General features: G+C 43.3%; 1 protein-coding gene across 1 annotated transcript in view; it reads right to left on the reverse strand.

Annotated features, from left to right (window-relative positions):
• The window catches only part of TMEM65 (transmembrane protein 65), a 202,484-nt gene that overhangs the window by 59,292 nt on the left and 118,418 nt on the right, over positions 1 to 24,774 (reverse strand). The window contains exon 3 of the mRNA XM_082257940.1: positions 20,368 to 20,435. Coding sequence (XP_082114066.1) covers positions 20,368 to 20,435 — 68 coding nt within the window. The remainder of the gene's footprint in view (positions 1 to 20,367; positions 20,436 to 24,774) is intronic.

The following is a 24,774-nucleotide window of genomic DNA, read 5'->3' on the forward strand; positions in this document are numbered from 1 at the left end:
ATATATATATATATATATACATACATACATACAGTGCCTTGCAAAAGTATTCGGCCCCCTTGAACTTTTTGACCTTTTGCCACATTTCAGGCTTCAAACATAAAGATATAGAATTGTAATTTTTTTGTGACGAACCAACAAGTGGGACACAATCATGAAGTGGAACGAAATTTATTGGATATTTCAAACTTTAACAAATAAAAAACTGAAAAATTTGGCGTGCAAAATTATTCAGCCCCCTTAAGTTAATACTTTGTAGCGCCACCTTTTGTGCAATTACAGCTGTAAGTCGCTTGGGGTATGTCTCTATCAGTTTTGCACATCGAGAGACTGAAATTTTTGCCCATTCCTCCTTGCAAAACAGCTCGAGCTCAGTGAGGTTGGATGGAGAGCGTTTGTGAACAGCAGTTTTCAGTTCTTTCCACAGATTCTCGATTGGATTCAGGTCTGGACTTTGACTTGGCCATTCTAACACCTGGATATGTTTATTTGTGAACCATTCCATTGTAGAATTCGCTTTATGTTTTGGCTCATTGTCTTGTTGGAAGACAAATCTCCATCCCAGTCTCAGGTCTTTTGCAGACTCCATCAGGTTTTCTTCCAGAATGGTCCTGTATTTGGCTCCATCCATCTTCCCATCAATTTTAACCATCTTCCCTGTCCCTGCTGAAGAAAAGCAGGCCCAAACCATGATGCTGCCACCACCATGTTTGACAGTGGGGATGGTGTGTTCAGGGTGATGAGCTGTGTTGCTTTTACTCCAAACATAACGTTTTGCATTGTTGCCAAAAAGTTCGATTTTGGTTTCATCTGACCAGAGCACCTTCTTCCACATGTTTGGTGTGTCTCCCAGGTGGCTTGTGGCAAACTTTAAACGACACTTTTTATGGATATCTTTAAGAAATGGCTTTCTTCTTGCCACTCTTCCATAAAGGCCAGATTTGTGCAGTATACGACTGATTGTTGTCCTATGGACAGAGTCTCCCACCTCAGCTGTAGATCTCTGCAGTTCATCCAGAGTGATCATGGGCCTCTTGGCTGCATCTCTGATCAGTCTTCTCCTTGTATGAGCTGAAAGTTTAGAGGGACGGCCAGGTCTTCGTAGATTTGCAGTGGTCTGATACTCCTTCCATTTCAATATTATCGCTTGCACAGTGCTCCTTGGGATTTTTAAAGCTTAGGAAATCTTTTAGTATCCAAATCCGGCTTTAAACTTCTCCACAACAGTATCTCGGACCTGCCTGGTGTGTTCCTTGTTCTTCATGATGCTCTCTGCGCTTTAAACGGACCTCTGAGACTATCACAGTGCAGGTGCATTTATACGGAGACTTGATTACACACAGGCGGATTCTATTTATCATCATTAGTCATTTAGGTCAACATTGGATCATTCAGAGATCCTCACTGAACTTCTGAAAAGAGTTTGCTGCACTGAAAGTAAGGGGGCTGAATAATTTTGCACGCCCAATTTTTCAGTTTTTTATTTGTTAACAAAGTTTGAAATATCCAATAAATTTCGTTCCACTTCATGATTGTGTCCCACTTGTTGTTGATTCTTCACAAAAAATTACAGTTCTATATCTTTATGTTTGAAGCCTGAAATGTGGCAATAGGTCACAAAGTTCAAGGGGGCCGAATACTTTCGCAAGGCACTGTGTATATATATATATATATATATATATATATATATATATAGGTTGGGGGTTCTAAGTAATTTTCTAGCAAGACATACCGATTTTAACTTGTAAACAACAAATGCCAGAAATAGGCCTGGTCCTTAAGGTTAATCAGGGATCCCAGACAGTCCGGCAACAAAACTCATACAATGTTCCAGCAGTCCTAAAAAGTGGAATTCATCTATCTATCTTGAAGGAGATTGTTGATGAATATTTCTGTACCAAGTGGAGGAACTTCTCCAACCCAGTCTGCAGGAGGGCCACCATATTTTCTCTAAATGTTAACCTGTACCAGATTAATATTACACCTTTCCATCCACTCCAGAGGTAAGCTTTAGCCCCGATTCACATTAGTGCGATTGCGGAGATCGCATGTAATTCGGAGCACACTGCTCCTAAATTACATGCGATCTCATGTGAGGTGCGAATTTCAGCCATACACTTTGTATGGCTGAATTCGCAGCACATCCGCACTAAACTCGCACATGAGGCATTTTTTTATCCACAGCAGAATCGGATAGCATGGTGGTTAACACTAGTGCGATTCGATTCTGTGGGAACTTGCAGATCGCACTGCGATATGCGATCGCAACTGGGGGTGTCGTTAACTTTTAATTGATACCCCCTGCGTATCGCATATGGCAGTGTGAACTGCCAGAGGTGCGGATGCTATGCGGGATCACACTGCATATTCGCAGCGTTCCCCGCATCGCACAAATGTGAACCGGCACTTATTGTCCACTATTCAGAGAATTAATCCAAGCCTCGCTCCGTCCATCACGTTGTTGTCCATTATTAGAGATTAATCTGCTCTCTCCATGGGATCAGAGGCTGAACAGAGCTCTTTTCCATGCTCTGACCGGGAGAAGCAGATAAAATCCCCAGTCTCCTCCATGGGCCATAATCAGCGGGTAGAAGGCCAGCCCCTAGTCTCCTCCAAAAGCCCCTGTCCTGGTTGGGTTTGTCATACCAACCTCTATATCATTTATGAATAAATTAAACAGAATTGGTCCTAGAACAGAGCCTTGAGGTACAGTGGCTAAGTGGTGAGCACTTCCGCCTAGCAGCACTAGGGTTGTTGGTTCGAATTCCAACCATGACAATACCTGCCTGGAATTGCATGTTCTCTCTGTGCATGCGCGGGTTTCCTCAGGGTACTCCAGTTTCCTCTCACACACCAAAGAGGTGTTGTAGGTTATTTGGCTCCTGTCTAAGTTGGCCTAGTATGTGTATGTATGAATAGAGTTAGGGACGTTACTTAGATCGTAAGCTCCTTGAGGGCAGGGACTGATGTAATTGTACAATATATATGTAAATTACTGATGGTCTATACAAGTACCAGTAATAAATAAATTCTCCACTTACCACTCCAGACCATTCTGAGTACACATATTTATCACCACCCCTGTAACCAGTTTTCGATCCCGGTACATACACGTTCCCAGAGGGTAGCACCAGCATACAAGATGCTCTGAGCTGGCATATAAATGCACAATGCAATTTTCTCCTGTTGCAAGAAAGTGTCCTCCCAATTTTACAGAAACAATGGCATCAGCTGCTAGACCAGGGGTGTCAAACTCAATTTCATTGCGAGCTGCATCAGCATTTTGGTTGCCCTCAAAGTGCCGGTAATATCTGTAGGATTAGATGTCCAGAGCACCCTTACATGAGATGTCAAGAACCCCCACCATCAAAAGTCAAGAGTCACCCACCCTTCCTAACATCACAATGCACCTTCTTACCTAGTGGTGCTGCAAGGAAGAAGATGCGGGTGGATCTGGGAAGAAGTGCAGGGTCTGGAGGAGAACCAGAGAAGGGCTGGAGTCAGCTTCCAGAGACTGCTGAATGCTGAGACCAGGGGAAACAAAGGCAAGGTGGTGTTGCGGCTGCACAGAGAGTTGCAGGATCTGTAGGAGGAGTTCTGCCTTTCCCTCTGCTGCGGACTGCTGAGAAGGGGGGGAGTGGGCAAAGACAAGCCTTTCTGCAGCTGCACAGAGGAGTACAGGATCTGGCAAAGGAGTTCTGTCCTCTCTGCTGCCGACTACAGAGACAAGGTGGGGGCAGAGACAAGGGGGTGCCAAAGCTACAGGAGAGGTGCGAGGGCCACATGAAATGGCCTGGGGGGGGGGCACATTCGGCTCGCGGGCCTTGTGTTTGACACCTGTGTGCTAGACTATCCCATCATAGAATCCCATTGTAATTTTACAGAATAACTTCATCTGCTGGCAACACAAAGCAGGTATTTGAACATTTTAACAGATTTCAATTTGAGATCAGCCACAAGAAGACTGAACGGGTCAATGCGACCAAACTACCCTAGCAGCAAATAAAACAGATGGTAGGCGGTCATGATCCGCTCTGTGGTTTTTGCAATTGACAGGCAGTGACAGATTGCAGGGTTCAGCATAGCTGAACCTGTGATCTGTCCCTGTGTCACTCAGTCCCCCCCCCCCACACACACACACGTTAGTAAGCGCCAGGCATACATTAACCCCTCCCTTTCCAATAAAATTAACCCCTTCCCTGCCAGTGTCATTTTTACAGTAACAGTGCATATTTATAGCACTGATTACTGTAGTAATGTCACTGGTAACCCCAAAAGTGTCAAAAATGTCAGTCAAGGGTCTGTCTGTCGCAATGTCTCAGTCCCGCAAAAAAAAAAAAAAAAAAAAATCGCAGATCGCCTCCATTACACAAAAAAAACCACCAAAAATGACAGAAATCTTTCCCTTAGTTAGTTAACGCAATAACTTTTGCGCAAACCAATCAAAATATGCTTATTTTGATTTTTTTTTACCAAACGTAGGTAGCAGAAAACAAATTGGCCAAAAATTAAAAAAAAATTGATTTTTAAATTTTTTTGGAGGGGAATTTCATATAAAAAAATGTGAAAAATAGTTATTTTTTCAAAATTTACGCTCTTTTTTTGTTTATAGCGCAAAAAGTAAAAATCGCACAGGTGATCAAATACCACCAAAAGAAAGCTCTGTTTGTGGGAAAAAAAGGACGTAAATTTCACTTGGGTACAGCGTCGCACGACTGCGCAATTGTCAGTTAAATTCGCATAGTGCCAAATCGCAAAAAGTGGCCTGGACGTAAGACAGCAAAATCCTCCGGTGGTAAAGTGGTTAAACAACCAACTCTGGAGGGTTTGGCATGCAGTTCGGTTCCCTTCTAAATGCCATTAAAAGACCTTTACAAAAAAAATAAAAAAAACTGCCTATGCAGATAAGGGACATCTGTAGATAAAAAAAAAAAAAAAAAAAGAGCAGCTTTGACAAAAGCTGAAAATGCCTTTGCTATAGGTATAGTAATTTATGTACCTCCCGAAGCTGGACTGAAAATCTCCCTGCGATGGCATTCCCTTGATTTGCTTTGTTGCTAGGAGGTTGCTAAGACACTCCCAGCCGATTCAATCCCCCTCAAATGTGCTCTCTCCCCTGTCGCAGAAGCCCTCAGTTCAGCAATGCTGCGACAGAAGAGAGAAAGGAACCCACATCCACAGGGGTGTAAAGTAGAACTAAAGGCAAAACCATTTTTTAGTTTTGGATAGAGTGGAGATGGATTAGAACCCCTGTCAGGTTTTATTGCTGTCTGTTCCATCGTTCGGGAGATTCACCCTCTCTATTTGTGCTGTTTACCATTATCATTGAAAGTAAAAATATAAGAAAATCCCAAATTTTGTGTTGTCCCTAGAAAAGTAACAGAGGGGAATTTTTCCAATGGGAACACTAGTTCTGGTGACCTAGGGGTCCCCAAGGAATTCCCTTAATTAGCAGGGATTTCCCCTCACTTCCTGTTTTGGACAGGACAGGAAGGGAAGAAAAATATCCACCACAATGGGACACAGATGGAAAAAAAAAAAAAATCTAACGGGTTTAATCCCTCCCTTGCTCTATCCAAAATGAAAAGAAAGTTTTGCCTTAAGTTCTACTTTAAGCGCTTTCTTCTGTGATGGTGAGGGTGAGCAGTAACAGCTGGAGTTTCTTCGTAACATCCTAGCAACAAGGCAGGATGGGATGATGCTAACTCTGGGAGTTTTCTGGTTAGGCTTCAGGAGGTACGTAAATGGCCTACAACTATAGCAAGGGCTTTACTCAACTGTAGTCAGAGCTGCACAGTTTGTTTTTATCTACAGGCGCTCTTTACCTGCATAGGCAGGTTTTTGTAGAGATAAATTAATCTTTAAGACGTATCTAAAGTGTGTATTGAGCTGAAGCACATGAATAAATTGGTTGGCCTGATGAACGGCTGCTCAAGCCTGGGCAGTCACAAACTCTTCCATAGCCTGAGCCCAGTTCCATAAAAACTACAGTGAGGGCTCTGATTGATGCAGCAGGGAGCCAAAGAAGCACAGATGGGTAAGAATACCTTGCTTTGTACTTAAATCATGCAATTAATTCTATCAAAGCAATATCTGATTGAAAACAGTCATAAATCTGACCACAATTCTGATTAAATAGAAACCGCAAGCCCGTGCGACGAGCCACGGAATGACAACATTGGCAAATAAAATCTACAGCCCTAACTGGGTAACATTTGGCTGAAGCCAAATGTAGGAGCTTTGCATGATACTTACCGTCTCTTGTTTAGAAGAAGTGAATGCAACGCTACCTGGCACCCTCTGGTGTTTGGTAATTATATTGTTTTTTACTTGGTCCTTTTACCCTCCTACGGTCACCAATTCACCATCTCAGAACTTTAACCACTTTACCACTAGAGCATTTTGCTGTCTAACGTCTGGGCCACTTTTTGCGATTCGGCGCTGTGCGACTTTAACTGACAATTGCGCAGTCGTGCGACGCCGTACCCAAACGAAATTGACGTCCTTTTTTTCCCACAAACAGAGCTTCCTTTTGGTGGTATTTGATCACCTGTACGATTTTTACTTTTTGCGCTATAAACAAAAAAAGAGCGTTTATTTTGAAAAAATAACAATATTTTTAACATTTTTTTATATGAAATTCCCCCCAAAAAAGATGTAAAAACCATTTTTTTTTTAAATTTTTGGCCAATTTGTTTTCTGCTACCCATGTTTGGTAAAAAAAATCGCAATAAGCGTATTTTGATTGGTTTGCGCAAAAGTTATTGCGTTTACTAACAAAGGGAAAGATTTCTGTCATTTTTGGTGTTTTTTTTTTAACGAGTAATGGCGGCGATCTGCGATTTTTTTTGCGGGACTGCGACATTGCGGCGGACAGATCGGACCCTTGACTGACATTTTTGACACTTTTGGGGGTACCAGTGACATTACTGCAGTAATCAGTGCTATATATATGCACTGTTACTGTAAAAATTACACTGGCAGGGAAGGGGTTAATTTTATTGGAGAGGGAGGGGTTAATGTATGCCTGGTGCTTACTGACGTGTGGGGGGGGAGGTGACTGTGTGAGACAGGGACAGATCGGATGTCCAGCTATGCTGAACAGTCCGATCTGTCACTCCCTGTCACTGAGGAGATCCGCCCGCTTGTGTTTACACAGGCGGGCGGATCTCCACACTAGATCCCCGACGATCGGGGCAGAGCAGCGGCGATTGCCGCTGCTCCTCCCCTGGCCCGACTCCCGCTGTGAATGAAAACAGCGGGAGCGCGCCTCCGGCGGCGCGCGAGTGCCGCCTACAGGGGAGGAGTCTGGCGACGTAGGTCTACGTCGTCAGACGGGAACGAGCCACTTTGCCGCAGTACTATTCAAGTACTCAGCGGTAAAGTGGTTAAATGGCAAACTTTTGATTGAATGGCTTTAATGCTACAGCAAAATTTCTCCTGAAGAAGCCATGTAATGGTGAAACATGTAGAGAATGTGAGATCACTGTAGCTGCGGAGATGTAATACCACTGTGGCTGTTGTTCTAAAAGACACCGCACTGGTTATGGATACTATATAAATGAGGACCATTTTTCAATGCATTTTAACAGGTTGGTGCGTTTTTTTAACTGACCAAAAAATGCGGCAAGCAGGATTTTTAACACCGCAACGGAAGCGCAATGGATCATTCTGAAGATGGATGCATTTTTCTTGCGCTTTTCTTGCACTAAAGGTGCCAATAATAGTGACAAAAAATTCATATTTTTAAAATTTATATAAATTAAAAAGTCGAATATAATATAATTATATATATTATAGGCCATTTGTATGTCGCCCTCTTTAAATTTTGTAATAAAATTATTAAAATAAGTTATTACTCAGATAGGTTCATTATCTATATCAGTGATCCTAAACTTGTGATCTCCCTGACTTTCTGCTCATCGGCTGTCCTTATTGTTAGTGTATTTTATATGCGGCCCAAGACAATTCCTCTTCTTCCAACGTGGCCCAGGAAAGTCAAGTCAACAAGTTTTACTAACACATGGCAAAGTTGTAAAATTGTGTTCAGGCATTAACATTTATTTTCACCACCGTCACAAAGGGGTTAAGCCAGGGCTTGACAAATTTGTTTGGAATCTAGGAGCCAGCTAAAAAAGTTAGGAGCCAGTTTTTTTTTTTTTTTAACAACAAAGCTTTATTTTCAATGACGAAAATAACCGATCTTAAATTTAAACAGTGCAGCAAGGTTGGGGCGATAGGAGATCCAGTGACCAAGAGTAACATATGCCACCTTAGGCCCCTTTCACACGGGCGCCTACGCTAAGCAGAATTCGCATGCTCAGTGGGGATCTCTCTGCTGATCCCCGCTGAGCAGGCAAATGAGCAGTATAGTCTGATACAGTATACAAGCATCACCCTGTCACAAATAGCAGTTGACTCCAATGCTTTTCGATTCAATTGATCTTCATCAGGGGAATAAATATGGGTGGTGTTTATCGCCCTGATGAAGATCAATAGAATCGAACCACGTTGGAGTTAACTGCTATTTGTGACAGTTAGGGTGATGCTTGCATAATGTAAAGGACTTTACTGGTTATTTTATAACCATATGTACGTTTGTGTTATTCCTGTTATTGCTTTAATACGTTGTTATTTTACGTACTTGTATTTGGGTGCCTAAAAAAAAAAGAAACCCCATCCTCTTACTATGAACTAATTTTTACGATAATGAAATGACTGTAAACCATAAGGACTAGTTCAGGATATTATGTGAGCAACCAGTGTTTCTAGTTATACAACAGAATATACAGTGGGGAAAATACTTATTTGATCCCCCGCAGATTTTGTAAACGTATCCACTTACAAAGAAATTAAGGGTCTATAATTTGTATCATATGTGTATTTTAAATGATAGAGAATCTCTTGTTTAAATTACACAGAATCTCTTTCTTCCATTCAAATCTCACCATCATGGGGAAGACAAAAGAGCTGCAAAAGGACCTCAGAGACAAGATTGTAGACCTGCACAAGGCTGGAATAGGCTACAAGACTATCAGCAAGAAGCTTAGTGAGAAGGAGACAACTGTTGGAGCGATTATTCGCAAATGGAAGAAATACAAAAATAACCATCAATCGCCCTCGGTCTGGAGCTTCATGCAAGATCTCGCCTCATGGGTGAGGATGATCATGAAAAAAAAAAGAGGCATCAGCCCAGAACTACATTAAATGATCTCAAGGCAGTTGGGACCACAGTCACCAAACAAACCATCGGTAACACCATAGGCCACCGGGGATTGAAATCATGCAGAGCCCGCAAGGTCCCCCTCCTCACGAAGGCATATGTATAGGTCCATCTGAAGTTCGCCAATGAACATCTAAATGATTCAGAGAAGGATTGGGAGAAAGTGCTGTGGTCAGATAAAACCAAAATTGAGCTCTTTTGCATTTACTCGACTTGCCGTGTTTGTAGGAAGAAAAGTGCTGACTACGACAATAGTCGGTGGTGGAACGGAAGTACGGTGGTGGTGTACTGAGGAGGAAACGTTATGCTTTGGGACGGTTTCTCTTCTAAAGGTACAGGGCAATGGAAGGGGCCATGTATTGTATTCCCTCAGCCAGAGCACTGAAGATGGGTCGTGGATGGGTCTTCTAGCATGCCAATGACCCAAAACGTACCGCCAAGGCAACAAAGAAGTAGGTCAAGAAGAAGTACTTTAAGGTCATGGAGTGGCCTAGCCAGTCTCCAGACCTTAATCCTATAGAAAATTTATGGAGGGAGCTGAAACTTTGCCAAGCGACACCCAAGAAACCTTTAGGATTTAGAGAAGATCTGTAAAGAAGAGTGGACCAAAATCCCTCCTGAGATGTGTGTAAACCTGGTAACCAACTACAAGAAACGTCTTACCTCTGTGCTCGCGTACAAGAGTTTCTCCACCAAGTACTAAGTCATGTTTTGCTTGGGGATCAAATACTTATTTCACTCACTGAACTGTAACTCAAATTATAACATTTGTATTGTGTGTTTTATCTGGATTTTTAGTTGATATACTGTCTCCATCATTTTAAATCTTTGCAAATGGACAACGTTCCAAAATCTATAGGGGATCAAATAATTATTTTCCCCACTGTAGATTGATGCTACTTCAGCAAGAGCCATCGTGTTGAGCATGGTAATATATGAATTGTGTTTGGGATTGAGTTAAGCAGGTTTATGAGGATAATCGCACTTTCTCTTCCTGTCCTTTGAGAGCGGACATCAAGGGAATTTCCGAATGCACTCTGCTTTTATTTACGTCATCGCTTCTAAGTGTGCATTATCTGGGCTGCGTGTGTGAAGAGCTACATTAAACAGAGGAACCCTCCATACGATTGTGATCTCCAACTTTCCTAGCTATAGCACGTCTGAAGACGCCTTATTGCTGCGATTCTTCCCAACTGTCAAGACTGAGCTGAAAGCATGTGCTGCACAGAAATCATTTTATGGCTCTTGGCACGGACTCAATATAGTAAAGCCGTAATATGACATTAATTACTTATTACTACAATAGTTTACTTATCCGTCAATGCGGACCTGAAATAAACTGGTTTTCAACAGTGACTGGGAAATGCCGCTTACATCTACATTCTAAATCTCAGACTGATAAACAAATGGGATGAGTCTATATCTGCAATCACAGAAAGCAATTCTTCCATCTTTCACTGCAGTACCAATCTCTTGGAGTCTGCTAGTCTATAGCAGATGCTTTATAGAACAACATATAAAGTGATTGTACAGTCTCGTTTTTTTTTTTTAAACAAACAAGTTATACTTACCTCCTCTATGCAGATGGATTTGCACAGAGCAGCCCGGATCCTCCTCTTCTCAGGTCCCTCTTCGCTGCTCCTGGCCCCTCCCTCCTGTTGAGTGCCCCCACAGGAAGCAGCTTGCTATGAGAGCCTTAGCTGTCTGCGACTCTCCCTCCTGATTGGCTGAGACACAGCAGCCATTGGCTCCTGCTGCTGTCAGTCAAAGTCAGTGAGCCAATGAGGAGAGAGGGGGGGGGGCACACCCGAGCCGCGGGTCCGTGTCTGAGTTGCTTGCTATAGGGGCACTTGGCAAAAGGGAGGGGCCAGGAGCAGCAAAGAGGGACCTAGAAGAGGAGAATCAGGGCTGCCGTGTGCAAAACCAACTGCACAGAGGAGGAAAGTATAACATATTTGCTATTTTTAAACAAAAATAAGACTTTAATATATTAAAGGCCCACCATATCAAGAAAGATTACCATCACTGCTTTAAAGTCTTATTTTTTTTTTTACTTATACCTACAGGTAAGCCTATAATAAAGCTTACCTGTAGGTACAGTGAATATCTTCTAAACTTGCACTGTTTAGGAGATATTCAAAGTGCATGCAGCCGATGACATCATCAGTGCATGCGCTCTGAAGGTCCAGCTTACCGCGCCGGACCTTCAGAGCCTGTGCCATTAAGCGAAGTGACATCACCGCGGCTCTGGGAACTTACTGCACAGGAACCCATGAACCTGGAAGAAACACTGGGGAAGATGTCAGTCGTCTCAGCAGTTAGCGAGTGCTGCTGGAGGGCTTCGTTCTAAGGTAAGTATTTCATAATGAGCTAGTGTGATGCATACTAGCTCATTATACCTTTGTCCTGAAGGTGTGTGTACCCTGGGGAAGTCATATATCGTGTGACGTAACGCGTAGGAGGAGTGGGTGACATCAGACTCAGCTGTCTTACTGCGACCTGACCCGGGGAGCCAGAGAGTCAGCCTCAATCATGGCAGATTTGAACAGGAGAGCATAGATTGCATTATCAACGCCTGTTTGGCACATCATAAAAATCGGATTTTTGTAAGATCTTACCGTAAAATCCTTTTCTCTTAGCTCATTGACAGACGTAGTCTTCTTGATTCACAAGAACTGGGTTATGTTGTCTCCGCAGGAGTAGGACTAGGCAGAAAAGAAAAAACGTTCTGGCTCCACCCTAGGGGCAGTCCCAGAGGGTATATCCTCCCTCTCTCTGCTACAAGGCATCAGTTCTGTCACAAAGCAGCAACAGAGAATTTAACCCAACCCAACTCAATGATAGAGGGGCGGGTACTACGTCTGTCAATGAGCTAAGAGAAAAGGATTTTACGGTAAGATCTTACAAAAATCCGATTTTCTCTGTCGCTCATTGACAGACGTAGTCTTCTTGATTCACAAGAACTGGGACATCCAGAAGCAGTGCCACAAATGAGGGGTGGGATTGACAGAAATCAAAATCCAATCTAGAAGGCCCAACCGGTGCCAAACTAGAAGTTTTAAAGGCTCATTATAAACAAAGAATGAGACTCAAATAAAAATTCCAACGGAAAAAAACCCTCGAGGTAGACCACTGGTCTCCTCAAATGGCGGCCTGCAAAACCTTGCGGCCAAACGAGGCATCAGACGATGCCATTACATCAACTTTATAATGTTTTGTAAAGGTATGCACCGACGACCAGGTAGCCGCCTTGCACACCTGGACCACTGACGCCTGATGGCGAAAGGCCCATGACGCACTAAGTGCCCGAGTGGAGTGTGCCTTAACAGGGAACGGGGGCTCCCGACCCTTAATAGAATAAGCCTGTACCACCGTCTGTCTGATCCATTTGGAAATAGTCGCGGCAGATGCAGGCAACCCCTTTTTGGGTCCATCCGGGACCACAAAAAGTGAATCTGTCTTGCGAAACGAGTCTGTCGTTTTCAAGTATACCCTGATCGCCCGGACCACATCCAAGGAGTGCAAAGCAAACTCCCGAGGATGACTGGGCTTAGGACACAGGGAAGGTAATACAATTTCTTCATTCAGATGAAATTCTGAAACCACTTTTGGTAGGAAGGATGGATTCGGACGAAGAACCACCTTATCTCTATGAACCCCCAGATATGGGGAATGACAAGATAATGCGGCCAGTTCTGACACCCTGCGTGCAGAAGTGATAGCCACCAAGAAGGCCACCTTCTGGGACAACGTAGGTAGAGGAATCTCCCTAATATCTTCAAAGGGAGGTTTCTGAAGAACCGACAATACTAAATTAAGATCCCAGGGTGGTAACGGCGCGCGCACTGGCGGAGCCAGATGTCGCACCCCCTGGATGAAATTCCGCACCAAGGAATGAGTAGCCAAAGGCTTCTGAAAGAAGATAGCTAAGGCTGAGACCTGACCCTTGATAGTACTCAAGGCCAGTTTCTGCTCAACCCCTTGTTGCAGAAAAGCTAATATTCGACTAACCGAATAAGACCGTGGACGGAACCCCAGAGGTTCACACCATGCAATGTAGGACTTCCATGTGCGATGATAAATCTTTCTGGAAGTCGCTTTCCTTGCTTTAACTAGAGTAGGAATAACTGAAGCTGACAAACCCTTGTCCTTCAGCACCTGGGTCTCAATAGCCAGGCCGTTAAAGCCAGCGATCGTAAAGCAGGATGGAAGATCGGTCCCTGAGACAGTAGATCCTCCCTGAGAGGAAGTCTCCACGGGACGTCCGCCACCAGTCTGACCAAGTCGGCGTACCACGCTCGGCGAGGCCAGTCCGGAGCTACCAGGATTACTGGAATTCCTTCCTCCTCTATCCTGCGAAGAAGTCTTGGCAGTAACCCGAGAGGAGGGAAGGCATACATTAGCTGGTATTGCCCCCACGGGGCGATCAGTGCGTCTGCGGTCTCTGCTAGAGGATCGCGGGAGCGAGCCACGAATCTCTGTACTTTCCTGTTGAATCGTGATGCCAACAGATCCACATCCGGGGTGCCCCAACGTAGGCACAACTGGTGGAAAACTTCTGGATGGAGGGACCATTCCCCCTGATCCAGAGTCTGACGGCTGAGATAATCTGCCTGCCAATTTTCCACCCCCGGAATGAACACCGCAGAGATCGCTGGAACAAATCGTTCCGCCCAGCGAAGAATGCAAGCCACTTCCTTGGCCGCTCGGACACTCTTGGTGCCCCCTTGGTGATTGACATAAGCCACGGCCGTGGCGTTGTCCGACTGGATCCGAACCGGGCTGCCCTGGAGCTGCTCGGTCCAGTAAATCAGACAAAGTCTGATCGCTCTCAGTTCCAATACATTTATCGGCAACCTGGATTCTTCCGGGGACCAAAGTCTCTGGACAGATAACTGACCGAGAATTCCTCCCCATCCGGATAGGCTGGCATCCGTGGTCACTATCGTCCAATATATTGGCAGAAATGACTTTCCCTGGCTGAGCATCGGAGACCGAAGCCACCAGACCAGAGACTCTCTGGTCTGTTTGCTCAATCGGATCCGATTGTCCAGGGATTCCGGATTCCGATTCCATCTGAGAAGAATCTCTTGCTGAAGAATTCGGGTATGGGACTGGGCAAATGGGACTGCTTCTAAGGAAGCCACCATCAACCCCAGAACCCTCATGCAAGTTCGAAGAGAAGACCAGCTGTTGGATAGTAACAACTGGACTGCTGATTGAATCTTCCGGAGTTTCCCTACCGGAAGGAAAACTCTTGTCCTGACTGTGTCTAGAATTAGACCCAGATATTCGAGCCTCTGGGTGGGAACCAGAAATGACTTTTGCTGGTTCACCAGCCACCCAAATTCCTGTAAAGAAATTATAGTAATTTCTATGTTTTGTAGCAGGGTCTGAGGAGACTCTGCATGAAGCAGGAGATCGTCTAGGTAACCTAGAATCGATATGCCTCTTTGGCGCAGTAGTGCCAACATTGGGGCCAACACCTTCGTGAAGACCCGAGGAGCCGTGGCGAGACCGAAAGGTAACGCCACAAACTGATAGTGGTTCTCTTCTACGGAAAAGCGTAGAAACCACTGATGTCCTGCGAAAATGGGAATGTGAAGATAGGCGTCCTTGATGTCTATGGACGCTAGGACATCCCCTGGATGCAGGAAGGCTGCTACTGTGCGAATGGATTCCATCTTGAATTTTCTTATGTTGAGAAAGGAATTGAGTGCCCTTAAGTCCAGAATTGGACGCACTTTGCCCTCTTTCCTGGGAATTGTAAATAGGTTTGAATAAAACCCCTGAAAACGTTCTGTCCAAGGAACGTGGACTACCACTCCTTGTTGTAGTAAATCCGTGACTGCTCTCCGCAGATCTTCTAGACTATCCGGGGATAGTCGGATATTGGAAGGGAAGAATCGCGCCGGTGGGAGAGATCGAAACTCGATCTTGTACCCTGACCTTATGACTTCGCAAACCCACTTGTCCGGGATTCTGGAAAGCCATGGATCCGGGAACCGGCGAAGACGTCCCCCCACCCCAGTTATGGGTGGGGGCGCACCTTCAGGCTTTGGACGATTTATCTTCAGGTCTGGAGGGGGCGGGCTTTTGCTTGCCCGACCAACGTCCCCTGAAGCCTCCTGAAGGAGCTTTGGAGGACTTAATTTTTTCACCCGCGGGACGAAAAAACTTTTTGTGAGCAGAGAAAGAAGGCCCTCGTCTTTGACGAGGTCCTTTACCTTTAACATTTTGCGGTAAAAAGGTGCTCTTTCCTCCCGTGAGATCCTTAATGATCTCACCTAAGTTGGCTCCAAATAGACGCTCTCCTAAAAAGGGGATATTAGCCAATGCTTTTTTGGAACCTTGGTCGGCTAACCAACCTTTTAGCCACAGTGTACGCCTGAGAACCACTGCTGAAACTGATGCTCGCGCCAATAATGGAGTGGCGTCTAACGCCGCATCACACACAAACTGTAACCCCTGTATCATTTGTTCCAACAAATCTGATACCGCCTAAGGGACTTCTTCTAAGTCCCGGCGCAACCACTTGGTCCATTCAGTTACAGTCTGCGAAACCAGTCCAATAGCAATTATTGGTCTGAAAGCTGATCCAATCAAGGAAAACATGGTGCGAGACATAGCTTCTATATTGCGATCCACTGGATCTTTAAAAGACGGGGCGTCTTCTAAAGGAATAACCGTGGCTTTATTCAATCTAGCAATTGGTGAATCCACCACAGGTGGTTCTGTCCATTTCTTAATGAGGGTTTCCTCAAACGGATAACGCCTGTTAATGCGTTTAGAAATAGCAGAAGTGCATTTTGGCAGACTCCATTCTTCTTTTGATTGGATTGCCAAAACATTTGGGCAATGGAAAAACCTTCGCTACTTTGATGCGTTTTTTAGTCCCAAAGGGGATTTCAGTTTCAGCTATTTCCGACGGAATACCCTGTAATCTTAAGGTTTCTTGAACAGATACAATGAGTGCGTTTACCAACGCTTCCTCTCGGGCTATGGCTGATGCCGAAACATCCTCCTCACTGTCTGAAGAGACAGTACCCGAGACACCAATCCCAGATGAAGTACCTGCAACTGCAGAAATAGGCTCAGATTCTGAATCCGAAGTTTCAGATAATAAGGGGTTAGGCGGGGGTCGCTTTCTTGCGCCCTGTCCCTGACAAGCCACTTCCACCCGGGACACAAAAGTTTCCATAATAGCTGACAATGATTCAACCGTCAGTGGGGTGCTGGAGGATCCTGCAGACACCTCGAGGGGATCCGGTGGAGATACATGAGTGGCAGGGTCCACTCATGTATTCAGGACACCCCTGCCAGAAAAAACAAAAACTTTTTTTTATTTTTTTTTTTAAATAAAAAATACCTCTTTTTTTTTTTTTTTATGTGTATCCCCCTAGCGCAATAGCGCCCCTCAGAGTACCTGCTTCTCGATCCCCACAGAGAGAGAGAGGGATCCTCAAGGCTCACCACCCGATGCAGAGAAGTTTCCAACCAACTGCAGTCAGCGTCTGTCTTTTACAGACTGGAAAGAGCTGTGTTAGTTTTCCCGGGTAGAAGGACGTGGCTCCGCCCCCTGTGTACGCCTTCCGGCGTTCCCAGCTATCCACGAGGTAGCTGGGCTCATCAAACATGGCCGCCCCCATACAGGAGACAATAGACTCCAAAAACATGGCGGCCGGCGTGACCTGAGGACATTCATGCACCCGGTCTACGGCAAAATGGCGGCGGACTGCCGAAATCGTTTTTCCCAGCACATCCACCTGCATCTCTGCTAAATGGCGGTTTATCGATCTGCAGGAGGTACACTACAATTAAGGTAGGATTATACCTCCTATGTCTGCTGTAATACTACAGTCTGCTGGGTAGAGTGTTAGCTCTCAAACCAAGTCCACTTCCCACCAAACACATGCTGTATTTACAAGGGGGACTTTTAGTGTCAGACAGATACTGACCATGTATGGAGGGGCCCATAATTCATACTGCCTCATAACGAGGAAAAAAGGGAACGTTTACTCACCATACCGAACCGACAGGCACCCTCTCTTCACAATACCCTCTCCACCGCTGTGGGGGGTTGTGGACCACTCCGGACGCCTCGACTCTCTGGTTCCTGGCGTCCAAGCGAGACTTTTAACTCGCAAGGTCAGTCCCTCCAATGGGACTCCGTCGCGGCCGACCCAGTGGTGTCGCCCAGTCCGGCGTATTTGCTTGAAGATCTCACAGGAAAAAACACTGGAGAAAAACTACCTAAAAAATATTTTTTCTAAAAAAAAATCTTGCCAGGACCAGAGATCCCAGCAAGGAACTTAGGTCCTTACTCCTGACTAGACAGAAAAAAACTGATGCCTTGTAGCAGAGAGAGGGAGGATATACCCTCTGGGACTGCCCCTAGGGTGGAGCCAGAACGTTTTTTCTTTTCTGCCTAGTCCTACTCCTGCGGAGACAACATAACCCAGTTCTTGTGAATCAAGAAGACTACGTCTGTCAATGAGCGACAGAGAAATGTTCGTTTTCTGTATTACTATTATGTTAAATAAACATTTGTAAAGGATATTACACTATGGAATTTCCTCTTTCATTTGCATAACCGTGGAGCCGGTCCTCTGAAATAAGAGGAGGATTTCAGTGAAAGCTGAGGAGTCCCTTAGGGGGAGGATTATTGACTTCTTAATGCACAAACCCTCTGTGCTGCAGGTGAACACGCATCGCACACAAAGGTGTCTCAGCAGGTGGAAGGAATTGGCACTAAGCACTTTTTATTTGTATGAATGAAGAAGCACCTTGTAACAATAGATATTGTATAAAACAAGGGCTCTCGCGCTGTCGTGGGAAGTGAATGAATGGATTGGATAATAAAGGTTGCAGCTGGCACTTAAAGCTGATCCTACGCCTTAAATGTATGGTGAAGTATAATAGTGCTGCACTACCTTTTTAAGGTGCAAGAAAAATATTATCTGCAAGTAAATGAGTTACCTTATGTGCAAAAAATGCTGAATAAATAGTTGTATAATAAATAAGGTAAATAAATATCATAATTGCAAAGGAAACCGATAAATAGCATAAAAATTATAGCACATAAAAATGCATATATATCAAATTCTTGTTCCTAAAACAATATACAGTAATCCCCCGCTCCATCGCGGTTCAGTTTTTGCGGTCCCGGTAATTCGCGGTTTTTTTTGTAATGTTATTTTACTATATAAATCATTACAAAATGAAATATTTTTGTGTTTTCCATAGCTCTTGCTCTGTCTCTTAGTATCTTTTATGTGTTTAAATGAGTTTCTATTGTTTTAAAAGTGTGTTTAAAGACCTTAAAATGCTTTTACACGTACAGTGACAGTAAAAAAAACATGCCTACAATGCATTTTAATAGGGTTTTTCTATTTCGCGGAATTTCACTTTTCGCGGCTGGGTCCGGAACGTAACCCCCGCAATGGAGGGGGATTTACTGTATATCATATAGCGTACACATTCATGTGATAAAGTGCTGATATTGCATATTAGTGTGCAAACATAGAGGTAGTGCAAGTGGAGCTGATTCCATTTTATTATCACTTGCACTACCACTGTGTTTCCAAACTAATATGCAATATCAGCACTTTATCACATGAATGTGTACCCTATAGGATATATATTGTTTTAAGAACAAGAATTTGATATACAGTAAACCCCCCCCCCCCCCCTTAAGACCTTTTAAGGCAGGCATGTCCAGCATGCGGCCCGGAACCACAGGCAATGCGGCCCACTGCCCCCTGACAATTTTTTTTTTTTTGCTGGGGAGGAAGGAAGTTGAGTCGGGGGCACAGCCACAGAGGTTTCCAACTAACTGTAGGCAGAGGCTGCCTCGGAGGGGATCATCCACTAGTTGTGTTAAATTAGTGCTGGGGGGGGGGGGGCGCGGCAGCGCGGGAAGGGCGCAGCAGCGTTTTATTACTTATATACCTTAACTGTAGTATATATTTTATATGCGGCCCGAGAAAATTTCTCTGCACTCAATGTGGCCCAAAGAAGCCAAAGGGTTGGACACCCATGTTTTAAGGTCTTTAAAGCGGTTGTAAACCCTAAAATAAAAAAAGGCATAATGAGCTAGCATGCATCGCATACTAGCCCATTATGTGTAACTTACCTTAGAACAAAGCCCCGACACGGACCCCCGGACATCGCTGCGGGCGCTGCCATGATCCCTCGCCGTCTCTTCTGGGTTTGGCGGCTCCGGCAAATAAAATTATTTTCCTGCAAGCTCCCGGCAAATAAATTGAAGGTCTCCCCGGTTTAGGAGATATTATTTGTACCTACAGGTAAGCCTTATTATAGGCTTACCTGTAGGTAAAAGTGTCAAAAAGCGGGATACTACCGCTTTAAACACACTTTTAAAACAATAGAAACTCATTTAAACACATAAAAGATGCTGAGAGACAGAGCAAGAGCTATGGAAAACACTAAAATATTTAATTATCAATGATTTAATTAGTAAAATAACATTACAGAAAAAAACGCAAAATATCAGGAGCGCAAAAACTGAACCGCGATATAACGGGGGTTTACTGTATATGCATTTTTTTGTGCTATAATTTTTATTTATCTGTGTCCTTTGCACACATGATATTTTTTTACCTTATTTATTATACAACTAGCATTTTTTGCACATAAGGTAACTCATTCACTTGCATTTAATATTATTTTTTACTTTAAAAAGGTAGAGCAGCAATATTATACTTCACCTCGTTGTAACAGTCACTCAATTAAATTTAGTCTTAATGAAGAATCACTGCATGCATTAGGACACTGACTTTATTATAGATTATCACTATTGAATTATGGTGTCAGTTTTAGTTTACTGTTAAGAACAGAAACTTCTATGTATTAGAATTATATTTCATTGTTAGGACAAATATCGACATGGCATCTACATATGAATAGCGCACCACTATCACATTTACACATTATTGCTCCTTTCAAGTGTATGAGTACTTGAACACGGTGGGAGCAGCAATTCAAAATACACATTTTTATATCGGATGACGTTCACTTCACCATAGCAGTGCACCTTTTTTTCATACATTTACGCTTTAAAGAATAGTTGGTAAAATTGAGGAAAAAAAATAAAAACCCTTTAAGAAAAATTGGTTACTTACCGCAGCAATCATGATGGCGTTATCCAAGAAGCCAAACCCTATGAACGGCAATGCATTGTGGATAAACACTGAAACACAAAGATGGAAAATACAAAAATGTCAAAAAGTAAAGTCTATATAATAAAAAAATATATATATATATTTTTGATGCATTTATTTGATGCTTTCTGCCTTTGTTTAACCACTTCTGGACAGGAAGGATTTGTCCCCCTAATGACCAGGCCATTTTTTGCGATTCGGCACTGCGTTACTTTAACTGACAACTGCGCAGTTGTGCGACTCTGTACCCAAATAAAATCAATGTTCTTTTTTTTCCCCCACAAACAGGGCTTTCTTTTGATGGTATTTGATCACCTCTGCGGTTTTTGGATCATGCGCTATAAAAAAAAAAAAAAAAAGGAGCGACAATTTTGAAAAGAAGGCAGTATTTTTCACATTCTGCTTAATAACATCCCCAATAAAAAAAATGTAAAAATCAACTTTTTTCATCATTTTTGGCCAATTTGTATCCTGCTACATATTTTTGGTAAAAAAAAAATCCCAATAAGTGTATTTTGATTGGTTTGCACAAAAGTTATCGCGTCTACAAATTAGGGGAAAGATTTAGGTAATTTTTAGTTATTTTTTTACCATAAATAGCGGCGATCTGCAATTTTTAGCAGGTTTGCGACATTGCGGTGGACAGATCGGACATCTAACTGACATTTTTGACACTTAAGGGGACCAGTGACATTACTACAGTAATCAGTGCTAAAAATATGCACTGTTACTGTAATAATGACACTGGCAGGGAAGAGGTTAACACCAGGGCGATCAAAGGGTTAAATGTGAGCCTAGGGAATGATTCTTACTGTGTGGGGGCCAGACTTGGCGAATGGAAACAGGGCTCCTGTGTTCCTAAATAACAGGAACACAGGAGCCCTGTTTCAATCAGTGACAGATGAGCGGTGTGCCGTGCCTTCTGTCAGTCCCTGCAGCGATTGCCGGGTTCCCGGCAGCAATCGCAGCCGCCGGGCCCCTTGCTTAGTTGCAGGGCTAGAGAGCGGATGTGTGATCGCGCGCCCGAGACCCGCTCCCAGAGGTACGAGCAGATAGCTATCCTGAGAGTCTGCAGAAGCCTGACTTTGCAGAACACTGGTGCAATGCTCTCCAGGCTCCTTAGGGAAAAAAAAAAAAATGCATATTTGTTTAACTGCAGAAAAATTGGATTTTTAACTTACAGTAATATCCATTTCTCTGACGTTCACTATTGGACACAGCTCCTGATATTCATAACCATTGGGTTATACTGCCCCCTAGAGGAGTAGGACACTAGGCAGGAAAAACTTTTTACCACGCCTATGGGGCATACACACACTCACTCTGCTATAGGATTCAGTTTGTTTCTGCCTAGTTTAGGAGTAGGACCTAGTTCCCTGCTGGGACTTCGGTCTTGGCTTGTTTTTTTTTATTTTAAAGGGAACCTTTGTTAAAATGTAAATTTTTTAGAATTCCGTTCTTTATCTGCGTTGTTTTCCCACCCCTCATGCAAATACTGCTTTGGGATGTCCAAGAAGAATATGGAGCTGCATCTGTCAATGAATGATGGAGAAAACTGGATTTCTGACTTACCGTAAAATCCTTTTCTCTGAAGTTTATTGACAGACTCAGCACTCACCCCTCTAATTATGAGTGGAATGGGTTTTTTTCCTCTAAACACTGCTTGCAACAAAACAGGAGGAGTAGGACACTAGGCAGAAAAAAAGTCTCGTTACACCTATGGGCAGTCCCAGGGGGTATACTCCCTCTCTCTGCTATAGGTTCTCAGTTTTGTTACAAGCAGTGTCAGAAGAATTCCACAGAGGGGTGGGTGCTGTGTCCGTCAACGGACATCAGAAAAATAGATTTTTCGGTAAGTCAAAAATCCCATTTTCTCTTTCATTCACTGACGGACACAGTTCCTGATATTAACTATTGGGACGTCCCAAAGCAGTGTTAAACATGAAGGGTGGGAACAGCGAAAAAAGAAACTCCTAAGGCTAAACTATAGCCAACCAGGTAAACAGGAGCTCAACCAAAACAACAGGAGCTCATCAAAAAAAAAAACAATTCCCCCCCTTAACCACCGGAAGATTTTACCCCCTTCCTGACCAGGGCCTATTTTGCGATTTGGCACTCCGTGAATTTAACAGACAATTGCGCGGTCGTGCAATGCTGTACCTAAACGAATTTGATGTTTGATTTTTTTCCCACAAACAGAGCTTTCTTTTGGTGGTATTTGATCACCTGTGCGATTTTTTGATCATGCGCTATAAACAAAAAAGAGCGTAAATTTTGCAAAAATAACAATATTTTTCACATTTTTTTTTATATGAAATTCCCCCCCAAAAAAAGTAAAAATCTAAATTTTTTAACATTTTAGGCCAATTTGTTTAAGCTGTTAATTTGTTTGGTAAAAAAAAAAAAAAAAAAAAAAAAAAAAAAAAAAAAAAAAAAAAAAATCGCAAAAAGTGTATTTTGATTGGTTTGCGCAAAAGTTATTGCGTTTACTAACTAAGCGAAAGATTTTTGTCATTTTTGTTGTTTTTTTTTTAACGCGTAATGGCAGCGATCTGCGATTTTTTTTGCGGGACTGCGACATTGCGGCGGACAGATTGGACCCTTGACTGACATTTTTGACACTTTTCGGGTTACCAGTGACATTACTACAGTAATCAGTGCTATAAATATGCACTGTTACTGTAAAAATGAGACTGGCAGTGAAGGGGTTAACTTTTTTGAGAGGGAGGGGTTAAGTTTGTCCCTAGGGGCGTATTTCGAACTGTGATTGGCTGTGGCTTGAGCTTTAAGAACAGTGATCAACGGTCCTACATAGTAGAACCGTATGATAGTAGAACCGTATGATCACTATTCTTACATGAGTGGTAGCAAAATATTGATGGCAGCAGGGAAGAAGAGAGTGAGATACTATCTGAAGACAGCACAATAATCTGGCAAACAAGAAGTGCAGAGACATGGCTTAAATCAGGAAGTTAATGGGAGAAGCAAGAAGTTCATGGTTTAGCAGAACTCAAGGAACTCAGGGAAAAGAGTCATTGCCAGACACAGCAGATGTCCCAGGTTCAAGTCTAGGCCCTGACACTGTAACATTGTCATTCTCAGTTCTACGCTGTATCTGTGGGTCTGCTCAATGAACAATGAAAGGTCATACAGTGCCTGCGTCTCCTTTAAATGGGATACTTTTTCTTCCAGGGCCTTTTTCTTCATTGCTCCTTCCAGGGCCTTTTCTTCATTGCTCAGATCCACAGTAATGGTTCCTTTAATTGGTGCTCTCTGCCAATAGTGTCTTCAGCTCTCCACTCCTCCAAACCACAGTGTCACCACAAAAAGAAAAACACTCCATATTGCTTTACTATAAAATAAAACCTTTATCTCCAACCCATCATTAAAACAGAATTCGCATTATCAGGTGAACAAAAGGCCCCACCCCAACGTGTTTTGTCACCAAGACATGACTTCTTCAAGAGAAAAAGGATCCCACTTAAAGGGGACACAGGAGCCTTATGACCTTTCATTCTGTGAGGGTCATAAATTTAGGGTTAGCACACAACTGGTGGTATATTTTGGTTCATATTAAGTTGTGATAATGCTACACTTTTTTTTGTATTGATTTTAGCTTCTTATATTAATAGATTGTGTTTTTGACATGTGGCTTTCGCTGCAGGTGATGTACTTTTTCGCCATCTCCTCCGATTGCTCATTACCCATGGGAACTGTATGACTTTGAACTAATGGAGCTGTGGATTGATTCAAAATGCTAGCAGAAAACTGGGCAAAGGCAGGCAATGAGTATTGACCAATCTAATGAATTGGAAAGAACTTCTTCTAGATTGTAAGCTCGAACGAGCAGGGCCCTCTGATTCCTTCTGTATTGAATTGTACTGTAACTGAATTCCCCCACATTGTAAAGCACTGCACAAACTGTTGGCGCTATATAAATTCTGTATAATAATAATAACTGTGTCCATCATTGAAACTTGGATTATCTATAGATAAATTTGGAATCTTTTTGTTGGGAAGGTGATTACTTGCCGACCGCAATACGTAGATATATGTTGAGGTTTTCAAGTGATTTACCGGGGTATGCTGAAGATATCAGCCATAACCCTGGTGTTGTTTCTTACAGGTGGCGGCTGGCCTTCTTTTGAAAACGTTCCGAGTAATTCATGAGCCGCTTGAACTCTTTCAGAAGCGGCGGGAGCTTCGATGGTGACGCTTACTGGTCACAGAGGCGATAAAAGACTAGTTTGTCTTTGATCACCTCTATGGCCTTCGAGGACTAAAGCAACGTCATGACGTTACTTCCAGACTGGGGTGGAAGTCAACTGTTTTTTTAAAGCAAAAGATCAAAAATGTTTTTTTTTTTTT

This window comes from Pelophylax lessonae (assembly GCF_965119305.1).
Source record: "Pelophylax lessonae genome assembly, chromosome: 5".
NCBI classification, from domain to species: domain Eukaryota; kingdom Metazoa; phylum Chordata; class Amphibia; order Anura; family Ranidae; genus Pelophylax; species Pelophylax lessonae.